This window comes from Solea solea, chromosome 1 (genome assembly GCF_958295425.1).
Source record: "Solea solea chromosome 1, fSolSol10.1, whole genome shotgun sequence".
Lineage (NCBI taxonomy): Eukaryota > Metazoa > Chordata > Actinopteri > Pleuronectiformes > Soleidae > Solea > Solea solea.
Genome location: NC_081134.1, coordinates 1,910,458 through 1,928,544, shown reverse-complemented (window position 1 = coordinate 1,928,544; position 18,087 = coordinate 1,910,458). Strand labels below are relative to the sequence as shown.

General features: G+C 39.4%; 1 protein-coding gene across 2 annotated transcripts in view; it reads left to right on the top strand.

Moving 5' to 3' along the window:
* The window catches only part of tox (thymocyte selection-associated high mobility group box), a 47,230-nt gene that overhangs the window by 20,352 nt on the left and 8,791 nt on the right, over nt 1-18,087 (top strand). For both annotated transcript variants that reach the window (XM_058641180.1, XM_058641190.1), the window contains 5 exons: nt 2,952-3,062; nt 7,205-7,489; nt 14,232-14,477; nt 17,652-17,888; nt 18,004-18,084. In XM_058641180.1, coding sequence (XP_058497163.1) covers nt 2,952-3,062; nt 7,205-7,489; nt 14,232-14,477; nt 17,652-17,888; nt 18,004-18,084 — 960 coding nt within the window. The remainder of the gene's footprint in view (nt 1-2,951; nt 3,063-7,204; nt 7,490-14,231; nt 14,478-17,651; nt 17,889-18,003; nt 18,085-18,087) is intronic.

Below are 18,087 nucleotides of genomic sequence, written 5' to 3'. Positions count from 1 at the left end.
AATTATTCACACAAACAAATTTGTCTGTGGTCTTGACTGAGCCAGACAAGAACAAGACCATTAAGATATCTTGAGTAGAAAAAAAGTAATATTTGGAGTGAAATTGTCATACCAATAAGATCCATATTTGGCATGACTAATTAAACTGATACTTTTTGCATTTTAACTGCTACCACTACAAGAAAAAACTATTCCAAATCATGGTATTATGACATGTTTACAAAACAAACAAATTAAAATGGCAAGATTTTCACCAAATTCACCACAGTGCTGTTTTGTCACCAATTCTATCTTAATCAAATAACTGCAGTGTCTTTGGATTGGGATATTGCACTAGGTTATTAGAATCAGAATTGCATTTATTGCCAGGTACACAATAAGAGAACACTTTTTTCTGGTCATTGGTGCAAAACAAGAGCAAACATCCCCAATAAATAACAGAGCGTAATAAAAATAAACATATTATACATGTGTGTCAGCCCCAGTGATGCCTGAAGCTCTCTGAGCAGCACTTTTAGAACATGTAGTACATGTACTCTGCAGATAGACATCCTGCTGAATGCAGTCTGGTAACATTATTACGTATTTAACTATCAAACACGCACTCCTCCAGTCTCCCCCTCTCCTCTCTCAAAGCAGTCAAAGCAGACGCCTGAATTTAATTTATCTCTACAGCTGTTTGAGAAAACACACAGGGAGAGTTATTTCAGCTGTAGTCTGTGTGTGTGTAGCTTTGAAATATAAAAACAATGTCCGTTACATTCAAATCATAGTCAAATGAGATAAATCAGCTCCACACAACTCTCTCTGTGTCACTCAGTGTTTGTGTATACAGTAGATCTCATGTTACGGCAGATGGTGGCGCCAGCAACATTGAGACAGCTGCAAACGGGATGGAGTACGAGTGAGAACAGCCACAAGTTTCACTAGTGAATTCTCCAAAAGCTCCGTATAACCCGGACGTTCAGCAGTGTGATGGGATAATCACTTCTTCCTCCTCTGCGGTACCGCTGTATACACACAGGCGCTCCCTCACTCAGGGCTGATGCAGCATATCTGTGCTCACAAAGACCTCACAGAGGCAGGAAAATAACATCAGCAATATTCCTATGGCCCTATGCGTGAATTTATGAGGGGTGATGTCCGGAGCATCCTGTCGCTGAAGCAGAACCGGTGTTTTCCATGGTAACTGGACGCTAATCACCAAGAGCAATTGTAAAAATGTAACAAGTGGGAACATGAACCTGCTACACCTCAAGAGAGGCATCATGTGATCATTCATTGCTTTATCTACACAGTACATATTGCAGTGTGAAAGTACAGTAACACTAAAAGTGTCAATTTAACACTAATTCTGACCATGATGTGTTCAATGTCTCTTTGTTTGTGTTAACATAACACTCAGAGTAAAAAGTTAAATTTCCCCTTTTACTGTTATTTAACAGGGTGGGTCAAACATCGATTTGGTGATATATACAGTATCACCATTATTCCTGCCAATAAGATAATTGATACACCAGGGCAAATATTGATATTTAATCAACAAATGAAGGCGCTCTAAAGTAAACAGTCTCTGCCCGTTTTACTTGCTGGCCGTCGCTTTGTCATGTCTCCTCATGGTGGCGCTCCTCAAACGAATGAGGGAAACTTGGGTGGTTACCTGACTGAAGAGGGAGTTTACTGTGGGATAATGGTGGAGAACGCTACGTTAAGAGATGCTCCATCCACGTTCAATACATAGTCTTTATGCACTTTGTTCTCTATGTTGTGAATAAGAAGAGAAATCCTGCACTTTTAACTTTTCATGGATGTTTTATTGAATAGAGGAGGGACAGATTGTTATTTATTTAAAGGCAGACAAAGAGCTGAGTCGGAGTCTTAGTGTTCCACATCACCAAGTCTGGGTCTTGGTTTCAACATCAGGTGATTTACACACTACATCATTTTTATGTTGCGCCTCCAGGACTAAGGTGCACAGGCAAAGCCGTGTCATCACTGTACCTGCTCTTAGCTTTTGATGATGAGATTCAACAACATGTTAAACATGAATGACGCGAGGGAGTTGTACGTTTTTATTATTGTACCTTTTAAATACTAGTTGAACTAGTTGAGCTTGATGAGGAGGAATGATATCTGGTCTCATGAAAAGGCTTTGACATCCACATCAAACTGCCTGTGGAGCAGGTGGGTCTGGCTGTTACAGCTTAAGCCTAAGGAGATATGAAGTAGATATGAGGCTTGGCCAAGCCGCTGTATGTTTGCACTGTATATATGATTGTGAAATGTTTTATTTTCCTTCATTTTTTATTTGACACATACTTTTATTTGGTATTGTGTTTTTATTGTATTATGTTGCCTTGGTTTTTTTCCACCTTCACCTTGTAGAGAAGCCGCTGCCTATAGTGTAATGAAACTGAACTGTATTTCTGTGAGAATTGGGGATAAAAGCAGTCGTCAATATCGAAAGATATTTAGAGATATGTTTCCCTTGGTGTAATTTGACTAAGAATTGTTTGATTACAAAGTAATCTATGAAACATTTAAGGCCTGAATATCATGGCACCCCCCCCCCCCCCCCACCCCCAGCAGAGTGCCCTGGAGCTCCAGAGCTTCCCTGACCCCAATATGAGAACCTGCTTTATGTTAGTAACAGATCGTCCTCGTGATTTATCCAAACCTCATCATTAACATCAGTGTTGAGTTTACCACAAGAACGTTCACCCAACCTTCGTCAAATGTAACAGTTTATTGATGATAATCTGCTGTGTGTTAGTAACTGTGTGGTCAAGGGCTTGTCAATAATGTCTCTCTCTCCCTCTCTCCCTCTCCCTCCCTCCCCGTTGCTTTGTCTGTGCTCTTGTTTCATGACCTTTTTAATTTGACCTCTGATCTCTTCCTGACCCATGGGCCTGTTTGAACCTTTGTTTTTCCTTTGTGATTCTTCCCCACAGTTCCGTGTGCCACAGCCCCCTCACCCTCTCAGCAAGGTGTCGCCGCAAAACCAACCCTCGCAGCACTGGAGGAGGGACACACACATGCATGATACACACCGCCTGCCATGGGTAAATGCAGACACACTAAAAACAAAGGGCCTCGAGATTCATACTTCCTAGACTACACTTTTTCAAACTGGAAGACTTTGCCATTTTCATGTACAAGCTATGTCCCTGTCTTATCCTCAGGGATCTGCTGTGGATTCATTATCAGTGTATATCACAATAGAATTGTCATCAGTATCACAAAGCAAGCAGATACACTTTTCTATGTTGATAAGAGCATTAAAATGAGAAAAAATAGCAAAAATGTGCGATTAAAACTATGACATTAATGCAATTAATCGTGATTAAATATTTAATATTTTATTTTAACTGTAGTAAAATTTACTTAATATATTTTATACTCATTGAGCAAAAAAAATCAACATAAAAAAATAACAGTTGTAAAGGTGGCCAGCATAGAAGTCGAGGAGGTAGCAGCTTATTTGTCGATAGCCGATAGTTTTAAAGCCAATATCTGCCGATACCGATATAATGCCCATAATATCGTCAATCTCTAATTTGATCCATATAATATCTGTTATCTGTATCTGACCCTGATCCTAGTCCAACAGAAGTCGACAGTGTCATGAACATAAAAGTTGTGAGAAGTTTTTGCCAAGAAGTAGCCGATGCTGACGACATTAGTCTTTCAAGAAGCTCGCAGTGCACAGGGAACAAGCTATTGAACTGACATGAATGGGGGAGCAGAGGGAGACAGGGAGGGAGGGAGGGAGAGAGGGAGGGAGGGGTAATTTATGTAGAACTTGAAGAAATTATAGTGAGAGTAGACACAGAAGGGAGAGAGCAAACAGACGGGCAGTGTGTGTCACCGAGCAGGACCATGAAACACACAGGTGTTTATTAGTGAGTATTTTTATGTAGGAAGAGGAAACGATTTCAAAGTGAAGATAACTAACTTTTTGACCAGGTGTCGCTCCACGAAGAAACCGAATCACTTGCTTCTTGATTACAAAACAGGACAAGAGACCTTGGTGGATGAATCACAAAGAAGATAACAAAGAAACGCCTCCATTTACACGTGAACTTTTGTGACATGTGATACAGCACTATTGTGATATTCACTGTTTCCACTTCTTTTACCGTGGTGCCAGTAAAAACAAAGCAAAAATATGTTTTATAGTCATGGCTCCAATGACCAATATCACAGCCTCGAGTGCCGATATAAGTCCGACTCAGTCCCTGTTTTTCTTTATTTCTTTTCAAATGCGTCCACCCATCTCACATGATCACTCACATTCATGTGTCTCTCTTTACATCCTGTGCTTAAAGAATCGTTTACATGATATTTAGGAGTTTTGGATTTTATCCAAGTTTATGTTTTCCTCTGACGATATGCAATCCAGCGATTTTTACACAACTAACTACCTAACTAACTAATTACTAATGCGGCTTTAGTGAGTATTTTCAGAAGCAGGAAAGTGCGTGTTGTTCATGGAACATAAACTACATGTGAAGATGAAGTGAAACATTTTAGAAAACCAATAGATTTGACTGTATAGATGCATAATCACTAATGAGTCAGCGTCACAACACTCCTGCACTCAAACTCGCGTCAAAATTAAAACTTCCCTTTGGGATTAATTTCAGCCCATGTGCCGTGGCGCCTGAAATTATTGCATTTGCAGTCTTAGAGTTGCCAGGAATATCATAAAATACAGTACATGAAATGTTAGTGCTCTCTTAAGGATGGTTACGTGTGCTCAGACAATAAAGTTACCAAAAGGCGCAGGCAACACGAGCCAAGTTTCACTAGGGTTAGCAGCTAAAACTCGCTCCACCAATGACAAGCTGTTGTCTTTTAAAGGGATATTCACCCACACAGACTACTGAGATACTGAATGTATCCAATCTAATTCCAATTAGGGGAAAAAAAAAAACCACTTGTACAGCTAAGAGTTGTGCATTAAGGGGAAAAAAGTCAAACAATGTAGCTGTTCACTCTATATAACAATAAAATACAGTGCTTTCTAAACCTTTGAGGTCATTTATGAGATTTAATCTAGGGATGCATGATATTGGACCTTTTAATACCTTAAAACGATATCTGATATGCAGATACATCAAGAGTTTTTCCCTGTGCCCAGCTGCAGACATCATTTAGTCTCTTCTGTAGTAAAATGGATGTAATATTTTTCATACTCATGTCACTGCAGATGTAGATGCACATTTTCCTCATTGAGCAAAATAATAAACAGTTGTAGAGGGTAGCAGCATAGAAGTCCAGGAGGTCGCAGCTTATTTAACCTGCAGTTCAGCGCATCATGGTGTGTTTGCCGATATACGATAATACATAAAGCTGCCAGTGTGGATATCCTGCCGATAATATCGTGCATCCCTTATTTGATCCATACAGTATAATGGTGATACCATGTAAATGCACACAATTACAGAACAAGTGAAGAATGGACCAAACATCTGACCATGTTAGCCGTCAGTGTCTGAGGTTCTCTTTAAATGTATATCTTATTTATTTAGTTTGTAAATAAACACACACACACATTTCATTTTAAAACGGTGGTGAAACTTAGGTGGTTTTCTCCACTGTGGCTGCTCGTTGCATGGCGAGTGTGTCATACGTCATACACAACACAAGTCATGCAACTCATAACGCAACACTGCGCCAGGGTGTGAGATGGATAGGGAGGGAGGGAGGGAGGGAGTGAACGAGGAAGAAGAAGAAGGAGGAGTGAGCGAGATGAAAGAGAGAGACTGGGGATGAGATTAGAAAGAAGTGAGCGGGCAGAAGAGAAGTGGAGGGGAAAACGCTGGAGAGAAATGAAGAGCAAAAAGAGTGTGGCCAGCCAAGCAGAAAAGGCTGTCATTCTCTATAAAAGATCTCCTCTGTCAGATTAGTATGAGAGGGCTTCTCTAACACGGCCTCTCCCTTCGCCCTCAGGTCTCTCACTTTTCCCTCGCATGATTCTCTCACTCCATTTCCTCCTTCATGTCGTCCTCTCGTTTGTCTTTGCCGTCTAGAATTCTTCATTACGAGCGGGATTGTTTTCCCCTTTGTGTGTCAGATTAGCACTTGGTGCTTTTTAACACTCCAAGAGCCACCTATGGGTATTCTCTCAAACAAGTGGGATTTGTATGTATTAATTACTGTGTTGTGATTCACAAGGCTGTCTATCAGGCTGGGAATATAATTAGTGATAATTAGCCTGTGATGCTTAGGCGCTCGGGCTGAAGATGAGCGACGACATGACACAACACAGAGTTGTGACGTTCTGACGTGATGGTGACAGGCAGGTCTTCCATCTCTGGAAATCAACTCCAAGTTCAGACTCTAGTGACTCGTGTAGAAGTAGATGATCTTTTTACACACGATTAAGGCTGCAGCTATTTTCATGATGGATTCATTACTTGATTAATCGATGAGTTGTTTGATCTGTAAGATGTTCAATAATGATGTTCCCTGATCTCAAGATGGTGATGTCCTCAAATAAAAAATATAACATTTTAATGATTTCTTTGTTATATGCAGCGAGAAAAGAGAAAATAGTGACATTTAAGAAGCTGAAAATGGCTTAAATAGACCCATCGATTATTAGGGAATAGGAATGGCACCATACCCCTTTTTTTGTGTCGGTTACGATATCAGTCTGATACATTTTAGACCTTTGGAGCTATTGTAGTGTGTGCACAGTGAAGCATGTGATATATATGTATATAGGATTTTTATTGACCAGTATGGGACTAATACTAAGTATCAACACAGTGAATTAAATCAGCCCAGAACTAAAGAAGCCTCTCTGATGAGGAAGAAACATCTTCAAACTTACTAACTAAACTAACTAACTGAAGATGACTATGACCCTGGATGACCGAGGACCTTCAGACACATTCTGACTATGTCACCATTAATGTCAGATTGTCCTTGTCCCATAACTGTATCATCACAGAGTCAGTAACAAGAACAATGTGTTGAACAAGATAATAAACAGACATGGCTTCTTTATTTGTACTTGGACTACCGTGCTGTGTAGAGTTATAAATAAAAGACATAAAAAGCTCACACGAGGCAATAAAATTCATCTAAAAGCCCTACTGAAATAAGTTAAAATACATAAAACGTGGGTTAAAATGAACAGTCGTACAATAAAACCTGAAAACAACTCAACCTGTGTCTCTGTGTTTCTCTGTAGTCCTACTCAGTAGGTGGTTTGGGTGACGACGACTTCAACATCCCGCCAATCACCCCTCCGACCCTGCCAGAGCACATGCTCCCCCCTCACCTCCCTCACGATTCCCCCTCTGGACCGTACCACCCCCTGGACCCTCCGCCCAGCTCTGCTCCACACCACCTGTACCAGCTGCAGGGCATGGACCTGCCCGGGATGCCCGGTGGCCAAGATGGAGGCGCTATGCTGAACCAAGATGGCGGCACATACAGCCCAGATGGCGGCCCGATGACCAGCACACTGTCTGTGGTAAGTGGTCGTAAAAATAATTACAACATTTGTGTGTAATGGCAAACCCTATGTAATTAAAGGAATAGTTTAGGTTTTTTTTTTGTTTTTTTTTCTTTATCTCACCGTTAAGCAGCCTTTCAGACTGGAAACTTAGGTCTGTGTCACTGTAAACTGTTGCCCAATGGTCCATGAAATGACCACTAACCAAAGATATTTAGCTTTTCTGGTTTCTTTTCTTTTAAAAAGCAAAGAAAAACCCAAATATAATAGATGGATTAATAGCAGGTGGATTATTACTTTGTGTCGTCCTCTAACGTCCTTTGCCTTTACTTCCTGTAACAGCCGAGAGAAACAGTATTTTAAACTCCACTCTTTAATATTTTATTCACTTCAACTCTTTGTGAAATATGATATTGCCCGGAGCCCTGTTATTTGAAAGCCAATCAAAAGCAGCTGGCCGATGTGACATTTGCTTCATATTTTAAGTCTCTCGTTTCACAGTAAAGTGAAATTCTTGCTTTTAGCTGTGACATTTAGATGTGGCTAACTGTGTCATACAGTTACCAAAAAAAAAGCCAGACACGAGAGTTAGGATTACTTCAACTGTCACACAAACTCGCTATGCATGAGGTGACAGAGAGGTGTGTGTGTGTGTGTGTGTGTGTGAGAAACAGAGAGCAGATTATTAATAATGAAACTTTATTTTCCCCACCCCCTCCCACAGTTTGGTCTGTCAGTCTGTCTGCATCTTCATAATAAATCTGCCTGTTAAAATAAGTGTCAGTGTGAATCCTCATGATCAGATCTCAGCCCGCTTTCTTTCTCTCCTGATGAATTACAATCACGCTTTAACACCGGCGACGTTTCATAACTTTTAATTAAATTCAGATTTCTTTTCACTTGGTTGTGACTCGCCTGTCTCCTAAATGTTTTACAGCGCTGAGCTGATGATTTCATAACCTGACGGAGAGCTTCTATTCTCCGTCGCTGTGCTTCTCCGCCCTTCTCTACCTTCTCTCTCGCTCGATTTTATATTCTCATTCGAACATACATTTACTGCCAGCCCATGAATTATGGTTGCCTAGCAACCATGTCTGGCTCTAAAGAGGATGGGTTGGGGGCTATGAAGGTGTGTGTGTGTGCCTGCCTCTTTAGGATCTTTTCTGGCATAAACACTGACCTTGTCAGGACTAGTAGTCCTCATCATAGAGACCAAAACCTGGTCCTAATGAGGCAGAACTGCATTTCTGAGGACTTGGTTAAGTTTAGGGCTAAGATTTTGAGTTGTAGGTAAAGTGTTAGTCATGAATCAGTTACGGTTAACCTCCGGGATAAGGCTTTTTTTAGTGTGTCCAAATGAGTGAAAGTCAATGTGGTGTCCTGTGTGTGTGTGTGTGTGTGTGTACTTGTTTTCATTACCTTTTCAGCACCAGTAGTCCTCATGGGGACCACAACCTGTTCCTAATGAGGCAGAACCCCCGTTTCTGAGGCTCTAGCTGAGGTCAGATGTGATCTGTGGTCATAGGTTAAGGTTAGGGAGGGTTAAGGGTCAAGCTGGTTATGGCTAAGGTTTTGTCAGACTGTCCAAATGAATGGAAGTCAAGGCAGAGTTCTCACAGAGCTGAAAGATTTGGGGGAAAATGTCTAATTGTGAAATTAGTTTTTAGATTTTTCTGTAGGGAGCCCTAAAATACACATACATATAATATATATACATATAGATATAATATTTCTGCACTGTGTAAACACATACATGCTTATAAATGTTTTACCTTGGAGTGTTGTCGTTTTTCTGTCCGTAAATCAACTTAAAACCACAATTAACTTCTACTTTCACCAGGTGCAAAACCTAATCTTTGATGACGTGACATTTATTGAGATAATTATCAATATGTAAGACTTTTGTATCCCGATGAGGTTTTTGGTTATATTGCCCAAGCACAAGATATTTAATATTTAATACATAATCGAAAATAATGGCATTATATGCCTGTAGTTTGTTGGATTTATATCTTTATTTATTAATACTATTGATTATTGAGTTTGAAACATGGCAGCATTAAATGCTTTATTTCTCAACTGAATATCACGTTATATGTTACATTTTATACATGTTACATATACATTAATATGTGCACAGATAGTGCTTTTAAATGAGATCCCTGTTATGTCCCTGCGTCCTGAAAGGTGAACGCATGTCAGTGGTTATGCTTGCAAAAGGAGGTCTATTTCCTTATAGAAATGTGTGTCGTCCCTGGTGCTAAAACATTGTCTTATAGTTGTTTTATGATACAGTAGTGAACAAAAAAAACACATTAGGGGCTTCATACTATTGTGATTTGATTTACGACGTAATTCAGGTTCTGTTTATTAGTCACTGTGTGTCAGATGTGAAGCGTAATGGAGCTTAAACACACACATCGCTCAAAATATAAGCCACTATATACTCTTATGCATGGACTTTTGACATTTTGACATTTTTAATGTGTGTATATTACAGAGAGGTTTAAAACAAAACAACACTTTCTTTAAAAGTGATCAACCGTTGAGCACCGAGTTCTAACATGTGCGAAACCTGTCTTGTCTCTCTGTGTGTGTGTGTGTGTGTGTGTGTGTGAACACAATGTTCCAGGTGAGAAAAACGCTCTAATACAACCAGTAAAGCCTGATTTCTACTCCACTGTGGGACACTTTTAAATGTGTGAAATGGACAGAAGAAAAAAATATCTGTGTGTGTATATATATATATATATATATATATATATATATATATATATATATATACAAACAAAAGGGGCACTTTTTTACACGCAGAGACAACTGAAAGATTTTGCTGCAGAATTAAGTTTTGTCAGGCAACAAAGTGTCAAGTTATAGAGTGTATATCGTCCTGTGTATATCGTTCATATAAATATATATATATCTACATATATATATTCCTAATATACGTGGTGTATTCAGCGACATAAATCATTTATTTACCACCTTTGATGTGATTAAAGCAGGAGGAAATGTTGAGATAGACGGAGGCTGCAGCTCAAAACAAACTGACAAAAAGCCTGCGTTGCTAGGCAACTTACATGTTGACGATGCTCTCCCCTGTACACCTTTCATTCATTGGTTGCATTCACCTGTGTGAGCATCATTTTGGTGCACTACACACAGTGATTTAGTTCTCCACTCTCTGCTCCAAGTCCAACTTCTCTGTTCAGTTTCTGTCGTCCTTTAAAAAAAAGAATAAGCAGTCCACCTGGTTCTCATCCTTTTAATGAGAAGACTAAAAATAACCGTTAAAATAAGAGTCGACGTGATCGCAGGGAAACGTCACGTGCAGGACGCTGCGTGGTGAAGAAAAAGGTCAGTAACATAATTAAGTTTATCAGAGAATTTAGAGTCTGCTTTTTCAGGAGTGTGGACATACAGCAGCCAGGATTTAAATATTCAACTTAACTGAAGCAAGTCCACTCGCCTTTATTTAAACAGATACTACATCAGCCTACATTGGTGCTTTTTATTTGTTGTAACTGTTAACAGGGCTGCAGCTATTGATTATTTTCATAATCAATTATTCTGTCAATTATCACAAAACACTCCTTTTTTTATAATTCCATGGAACAAGTAATCATAATAATAGTAATAATTAAAAATCAATGAAACAATATATGGGAATTGCTGACACTGCATTCCAACTATTGGAGCCACTGACCGTAAGAGCAGTAAGTATTCAGCATTACCTGCATTTTCTCCAGTTTCTCTGTTTTATCCGTGAGCAGCGTTACTGAAAAAGTAAAGGATGATTTTTAAATTCAAACATTCTGGAAATGTACGACAGGTATTATTTAATTTTGGTGATAAACTGGACACAGATCTGGATTCAGGATTGAACGGTAGATAGAAGTTTATTGACACAGTGTGAAACTCAGTGGCCTTGGTGGAGGTTTGTGCTCAACAAGGACAAATTACAATTACATTTCTGCACTTTTCATATTGACATCCCATCATTAACCACAGTTATGTGAAGATGTGACCCGACTAAAGATGAAGTTCCCATTAAAGCGCTGAGTCATTCATCTCTCAGGCGCGAGGGGCTCCCCCTCTGTTATTCTGTGACCCCTAAAAGGAAAATCCGACTTCTAATTTTACCCATTGTCTACGTGTTTATTTCCAAAACTCAGCATGGCGCTGTCTGACCCTGCCATTTATTTTTATTCTTGTAAACTGCCGGTAATGTTAGAGCCAGACCCAGTAGATTACAGCTGAAAAATATTTCCATTCTTTAAATGTATTCTCCTGCAGTTTTATTGTCACAGGTTTATGTTTTAGAGTTAGAGGTCATCACCATAAAGTGAAATAATAATATACATTATAACCTATATAATGTTTTTTTCCCCAGTAAAAGTGATTATTTCCTTAGGTTTGGTTGTTTATTATCATTATCTCAGCTTGGTTCTCTGGTTCTGACATAAATAAATAGTTAAATACAGGAGAGGTGAGCAGGTAGAAGCTTTCTGCAGGTGTTGGGACGATGTGACGATTTGAATACTCTGACTTTTCACTACCTTGACATTTAAGTCCCTGCCAAACCAGTACCAAACCACAGCTATTATTTTCCAGCATGTCGCAGCGCACACGCACATCAGTCTGAGACCTTTTCCCATGTTAGAGAAAGAAAAGAAAAAATACCGCAGCAGTTCTTCAGAGCCTGCTGCCGGTAAACCCTGCTCAGGTCATGGGTTCCAGATTGATGCACACAAGTACAGAAGACCACATCCTTTAGCATTAGATGCTCACCGAGGGGAAACTGTAAACATGCGCAATCAGACGAGTCCCATGTTCGTACGATGCGAGAAAGAGGTGTCAAAGTCCCCGCGCTGACGTGTTGGCAGTGTTCACTTTTGTTTTCCAGAGAAATGGACAGAACATCACTGATGACTTACTCAATGAGACAGTTCTCGGGGTTTGACGTGGAAAACCAAATATGCCAAGAAACGTGCGTCCACAACTGTTGAGAATTTCCCTCTGCTGTGAAACTCCAATTATTATTATTATTATAATGTATGTTGACATTTAAATACCAAGATTTTTCTTTTTTACAGAGTGTCATAATGCTCTTTAGTTATTCAAGATCTTCCAATTCAATCTATGTTAAAAGCACAAGGTGGATCAAAGCGCAGTGCACGTGATACAAAATGAACAATACACATACTGTATATACTGTATGTTACACAGAAAAGACACATTCAGAATAAAACTAGGCCAAACAAGTGAGAGCGAGAATTATATTTAAAACTAAATTATTGTGGCACCTCAAATTATTGAGGTGCATTTCATGTGCTTTTAATTAAAGTTAAAAAAAAATGCCCCCAAAATATGTAGATGTTTGTCACTGTTGTTAAAACTCTCTGCCAATGAATCCCCCAAATTCCTTTATTAAGTTCCCAAACCTCGACATGATGTTCTCAAGTGTCTTGTTTTTGTCCTCAAACCAACATGATTCAGTTTTAAGGATTTCTTTGTTATATGGAGCAAAGAAATCAGAAAATATTCACATTTAAGAAGTGGAAGAAACACTCAAACCAAATGTATCGACTACCAAAGTAGTTGACGATGAATTCAGTGATCGATTATGATGGAATGATCGCTGCAGCCCTAATAAACATGCAATACAATCCATTAGCAAGAAAGACCCTGTTCTTTTCTGTCTCCTCACTTTTGTTTTTGTTTTATCTCAAAGGAAACAGCTTTCTGAGAAATGATTGAGCACGTGGGTGAACAACGTGATAAACTGGAGCTAATATCTGCTCTTTCCGTCAGTCTCGTGGACATGAAAACATTCTCCTCTCTGGCAGGAAGCAAACAGACTTTAAGATCTGTATTGATGTATTTACACCTGAGTTGGAATTGGGGTTTTAAATGGCTTCTGATCCCATCTTCTGTCTGACCTGTGTTGCCGGTTGCCGTGGTTACTATCAGATTTCATTATTAGTGAATCCTGGACTCTGATGCTCACTGACTGTACAGAATGCTGTCGGGCGCAGGCAGAGCCTGTTTCACAGTCCAAGTAGGTCTGTTACATGAACACGTTATGTCACTCAGATACAGTTTCAGCACCTTCTGTTCAGCCCGGTGTGGAATCTAAGATACAAACCATGACCTGTGACCGCCAATTACAAACTGACCATGCCATTTGTCTTGTGTCCGATACCGATATCAGTCGTTGTAGACCTTTCAAACCATGAAGCTGTTGAAAACACATTTGTGCCATTTCAAGCGACTTCAAAGACATTGTGTGAAAACATATTCTCCCACAGAGCAGCTAAAATGCTGCTGTTGATTTTTTATTTGCATTTTTACAGTATGAACCTGCTATCAAGCATTGCTGGTCACGTGATCGGTGTCAGTGTTTTGAAAGTTGTTTCTTAATAGTGAATATTTTCTACTTTCTTTGCACCGTGTAACAAAGAAATCATGAAAACTGAATCATTTCAAAACAAGACATTCAAGAACATCATCATTTCCAGGTTTGGTTAACACTTTTATGACATTTTATGGACCAAACACGTACTCGATAAATCGAGAAAAATAATCAACAGAATCATCGATAGTTTGCAGCTCTCGCAATAATTAGTGAGAATTCAAGACGGTGATATTAGTGTCAGTATTAAACATCATTAAAGTCCATAATTAAGAGGGTGATGAGAGAACATTTACATTGTTGCCACAGTCACAGTCATTCACTGCCATTATCCTTTTTGCACAGATGCAGCAGATGGTGAACTCTGACTCTCGGTTCACCAGCAGCCAACAGCCAATCGAAGCGGCGCTCGGACCCAGGAGCCAGTCGGGCATGAGTCAGCAGAGTCAGCTGTCCACCATTAACCAGTCACAGCTGGGGCTGAGCGGGAACTCCATTACCCACAATTCTCCTTCTCCACCAGAGAGTAAATCTGCCACACCGTCTCCCTCCAGCTCAGCACATGAAGACGACAATGATGATGGACTCAGGGTAAAAAAAACAAACACATTACACATACATTACCGCCTTCTTTATCAGACTTCCCTGTTTTTCCATTCAGTGGTTGGTTGCATAACCCTTGTTTTTGACCCACTGACATCATTAAATTTTTAGGCTGCAGCGATTAATCAACTTCTTTAATGTGAATATGTTGTAGTTCCTTTGCTCCGTATAACAAATGAATCATTTAAACTTGTGTGTGCACAGGTTTGAGAAACACCCATCAATCATTTTCCACATTTTCTTACATTTTATGGACCAAACAAGTTGCTCATTGATTAATTGGGAAGATAACCGGCAGATTGGAGCTCTACAAACTGTAGCCTTCATACTCCTGCTCCTCTTTGAACATTGATTTTGATAACCTCACCTCTGATCTGCAGAGGTTGTTGTATTGACTCTGCCTAATATTTGTTCAACAGCTCAGATCAATTCTGCCCCCCCCCCCCCCCCCACACACACACACACAGACACACAGACATCTCTCTCTCTCGTCTTCATCCAACAAAGATCAAATTCTGTCTTCACAGTAGTAATCCTAAAGTAAAACAAAGGTTTAGACACACTCACTATTTCATCTTTCAACAGTCAATTGAAACAGCAACAAAAAAACCACCTGTGAGTCACAGTGGTGCAGGGTTTTTTCCTCATTTGGGCTCAAACTAAAAGGTGTTTAACACATTTAGATAAAGCTTTGAGATTTAAAACAAAATGACCTCCATCTACAACTAGCCTTGATTTTATAACAGTTCTGGAGGGGGATTAGTGTCTGTTTACGTTATATAACCAGTTACTGCTCTCAGTGTTGTGGCTGCTTATATGCAACACAAACACTGTATCTGCTGTTTCTAGGAATTACTGAGTCATATCTCATCTCATATCTTATTTAGCTGGAGCAGCACTCTCACTCACTGTGTGTGTGTGTGTGTGTGTGTGTGTGTGTGTGTGTGTGTGTGTGTTACCTCTTGAGGACATTCTCGGCCACAAACACTGACCTCGTCAGGACCAGTAATCCTCGTAGAGATCCAAACCTGGTCCTCATGAAGCAGAACCTCATTTCTTAGGAACTGGGCTAATGTTTGAATTGTGGTTCTGTTAAAGTTTGGGTTTGGCATAAATTAAATAGTTATGTTAAGGTTTGTTAAGGCTGTTCAAATGATGCCTGACCTCAGAAGAATAGCTGCTCAAACCGCTGTGTGTGTGTGTGTGTGTAGACAGTGAGGAGTTGTTATGTTAATGTTATGTGTCATAATAGACCCATTCTCCCTGCATATCAACGAGATGGAAATCGGCTCACTCGTTGTTAGGTGCCTCACACTGAAACCAGCACTGTGCACAGGGCTGGCAGGCAGGCAGGCAGACAGACAGGCAGGCAGACAGGCAGGCAGGCAGGCAGGGCTGCTCATATTCTACAGAAATGAAACTCTACTTACTGTAGTGTTGAATAACACTGTCGTCTTGAGCAAAAAGAAAGTCCTTCTAAATTAGCAGTGCACGTTGCAATTAGGGCTGGACGATTTGGAGACGATGTCCAACTGCTGTTTTTCCCACAGATATTATAAATATAATTTCAGAATGTTCAGAAGTCAAGCTGTTGCTCATTATTTACTGTGTGGTAGATTCAAAAGGAGATGGAACCACGACTGTACTCTAATTCAAAATTCTATTCTTTCTTATAGGGCTGTAACTTACAATGGTTTTCTTGATTCATCGATTAGCTGTCTGATCCTGTTCCATCAGTTTCTTTTCTTGTTGACTATGATTCTGTTTTCATGATTTCTTGGTTGTATGGAGCAAAGAAACCGCAAAATATTCACATGTAATCAAAAACATACTTGTTTTAATTATTGAGAAAAACACTCAACTTTAATCATCACAATAGTTGGCGATTAATTTAGTAATCAAATAATTGCTGCAGTGACTTTATGGTCACTGAGGAGGATGCAGTAGTGTGTGATATTATAATACATTTCAAAACTGTATTTACACATCCTTGGTTTGCCTCTGGAAAGCTTTAAATTACACATACAAGGCTTTATCTGAGGCTTTAGAATAGACAACAGACACATTAAAAATGGATTCAATTTCTGCCAATAAATTCCCTAAATTCCTTCATTAAGTTTAGAATATTTTCTTGATTAGTTTAGTACTGTTTAGTAGTTTAATGTTGATTGGTGTTTTCCAAACCTCCAAATCATAATTTTCTCGATTTTCTTGTTTAGTCCATAAAAGTTTTCAATGATTCCAGCAAATATTCACATTTAAGAAACCGAGAAACCAAAATCTCCGTTTTAATCATTAACAAAAACTGGAAAAATAATGGATGAATGAATCAAAACAGTTGATAAATGTTGCCGCCCTAGTTAAAAAACAAATATGCATGAGAAGAACATCTTTCATTTATTAATAGAAACTTTATTCTTCAACTAATTGTAATCGTTTTATCGGCGATTATCTCTAATTGACACGGTTCATTTGAGAAAACATGTCATTAAATGACGACGTTAATGTTACACACCACACACTTCATTCCTGTTATTTGTGTATCAGGTTATAAAAAAGCAGTTGTTCGTTTCACGACAAATCACCTTTCATTTATTAATGGAAACATAATAACTCATGTTATTTTTTATATGTAATTAGCACTAATTGACATGGTTGGTTTGAGAAAACATTGAACATCTTTCACACACTCGTACGTCTCCTCACAGACTTCGGTTTATCTTTCACAAGATCCGCAGTCATTGCTCGTGCATCAATTTGTGAGTTCATCTTGGATTTGTCATCGCCATGGAGACACTTATTTAAATGTCTTTAACTGCTCATTTGCTGCTCATCCAACAGCTTCATCATTTCTGCTGCTGACTGCTGTGGGGAACTTCCCCACAGCAGTCAGCAGCAGAAATGATGAAGAAGAAGGAAATGATGAAGGTCACCTTTTTTTCTTTTTTTTTTAGAATATCACATTTTAAGATAAACGACGGGGAAATGATGCTGTCTCGTTTCAGTTCACAAATACTTTTCCATCCAAAAGTTCTCTTTTGCTTTTGTTTTTTTGATGACCGGCTTCATGATACGATACATGAAACCAATAATATCAGATTCAGTGATAATCAATAAATGAGTTTTTTTGCACTCATTTTTCCTTCCTTTTTCCCCTGTTAGCATGGTAGCGTAGCAGAGAAGCGGCCGGCCACGGTGGACATCTCCAAGAAACCAAAGACACCAAAGAAGAAGAAGCGAAAGGACCCCAACGAACCAGTGAAACCAGTGTCGGCCTACGCCTTGTTCTTCAGGGACACGCAAGCCAACATCAAAGCCCAGAACCCCAACGCCACCTTCGGGGAAGTGTCGAAGATAGTGGCCTCCATGTGGGACGGTCTGGGAGATGAACAGAAACAGGTAGATCCTCTATTTTTCACCATTATTGATCATATCAACTAAATCTAAATGTGACAGCAGTTACAGATGCATGTTATACGATTTCCCACAATGTTAAAAACCGTTTGTGTTTCAGAATTACAAGAAGAAGACCGAGACGGCAAAGAAGGAGTATCTGAAACAACTGGCTGCCTACAGAGCCAGCCTGGTGTCACAGGTA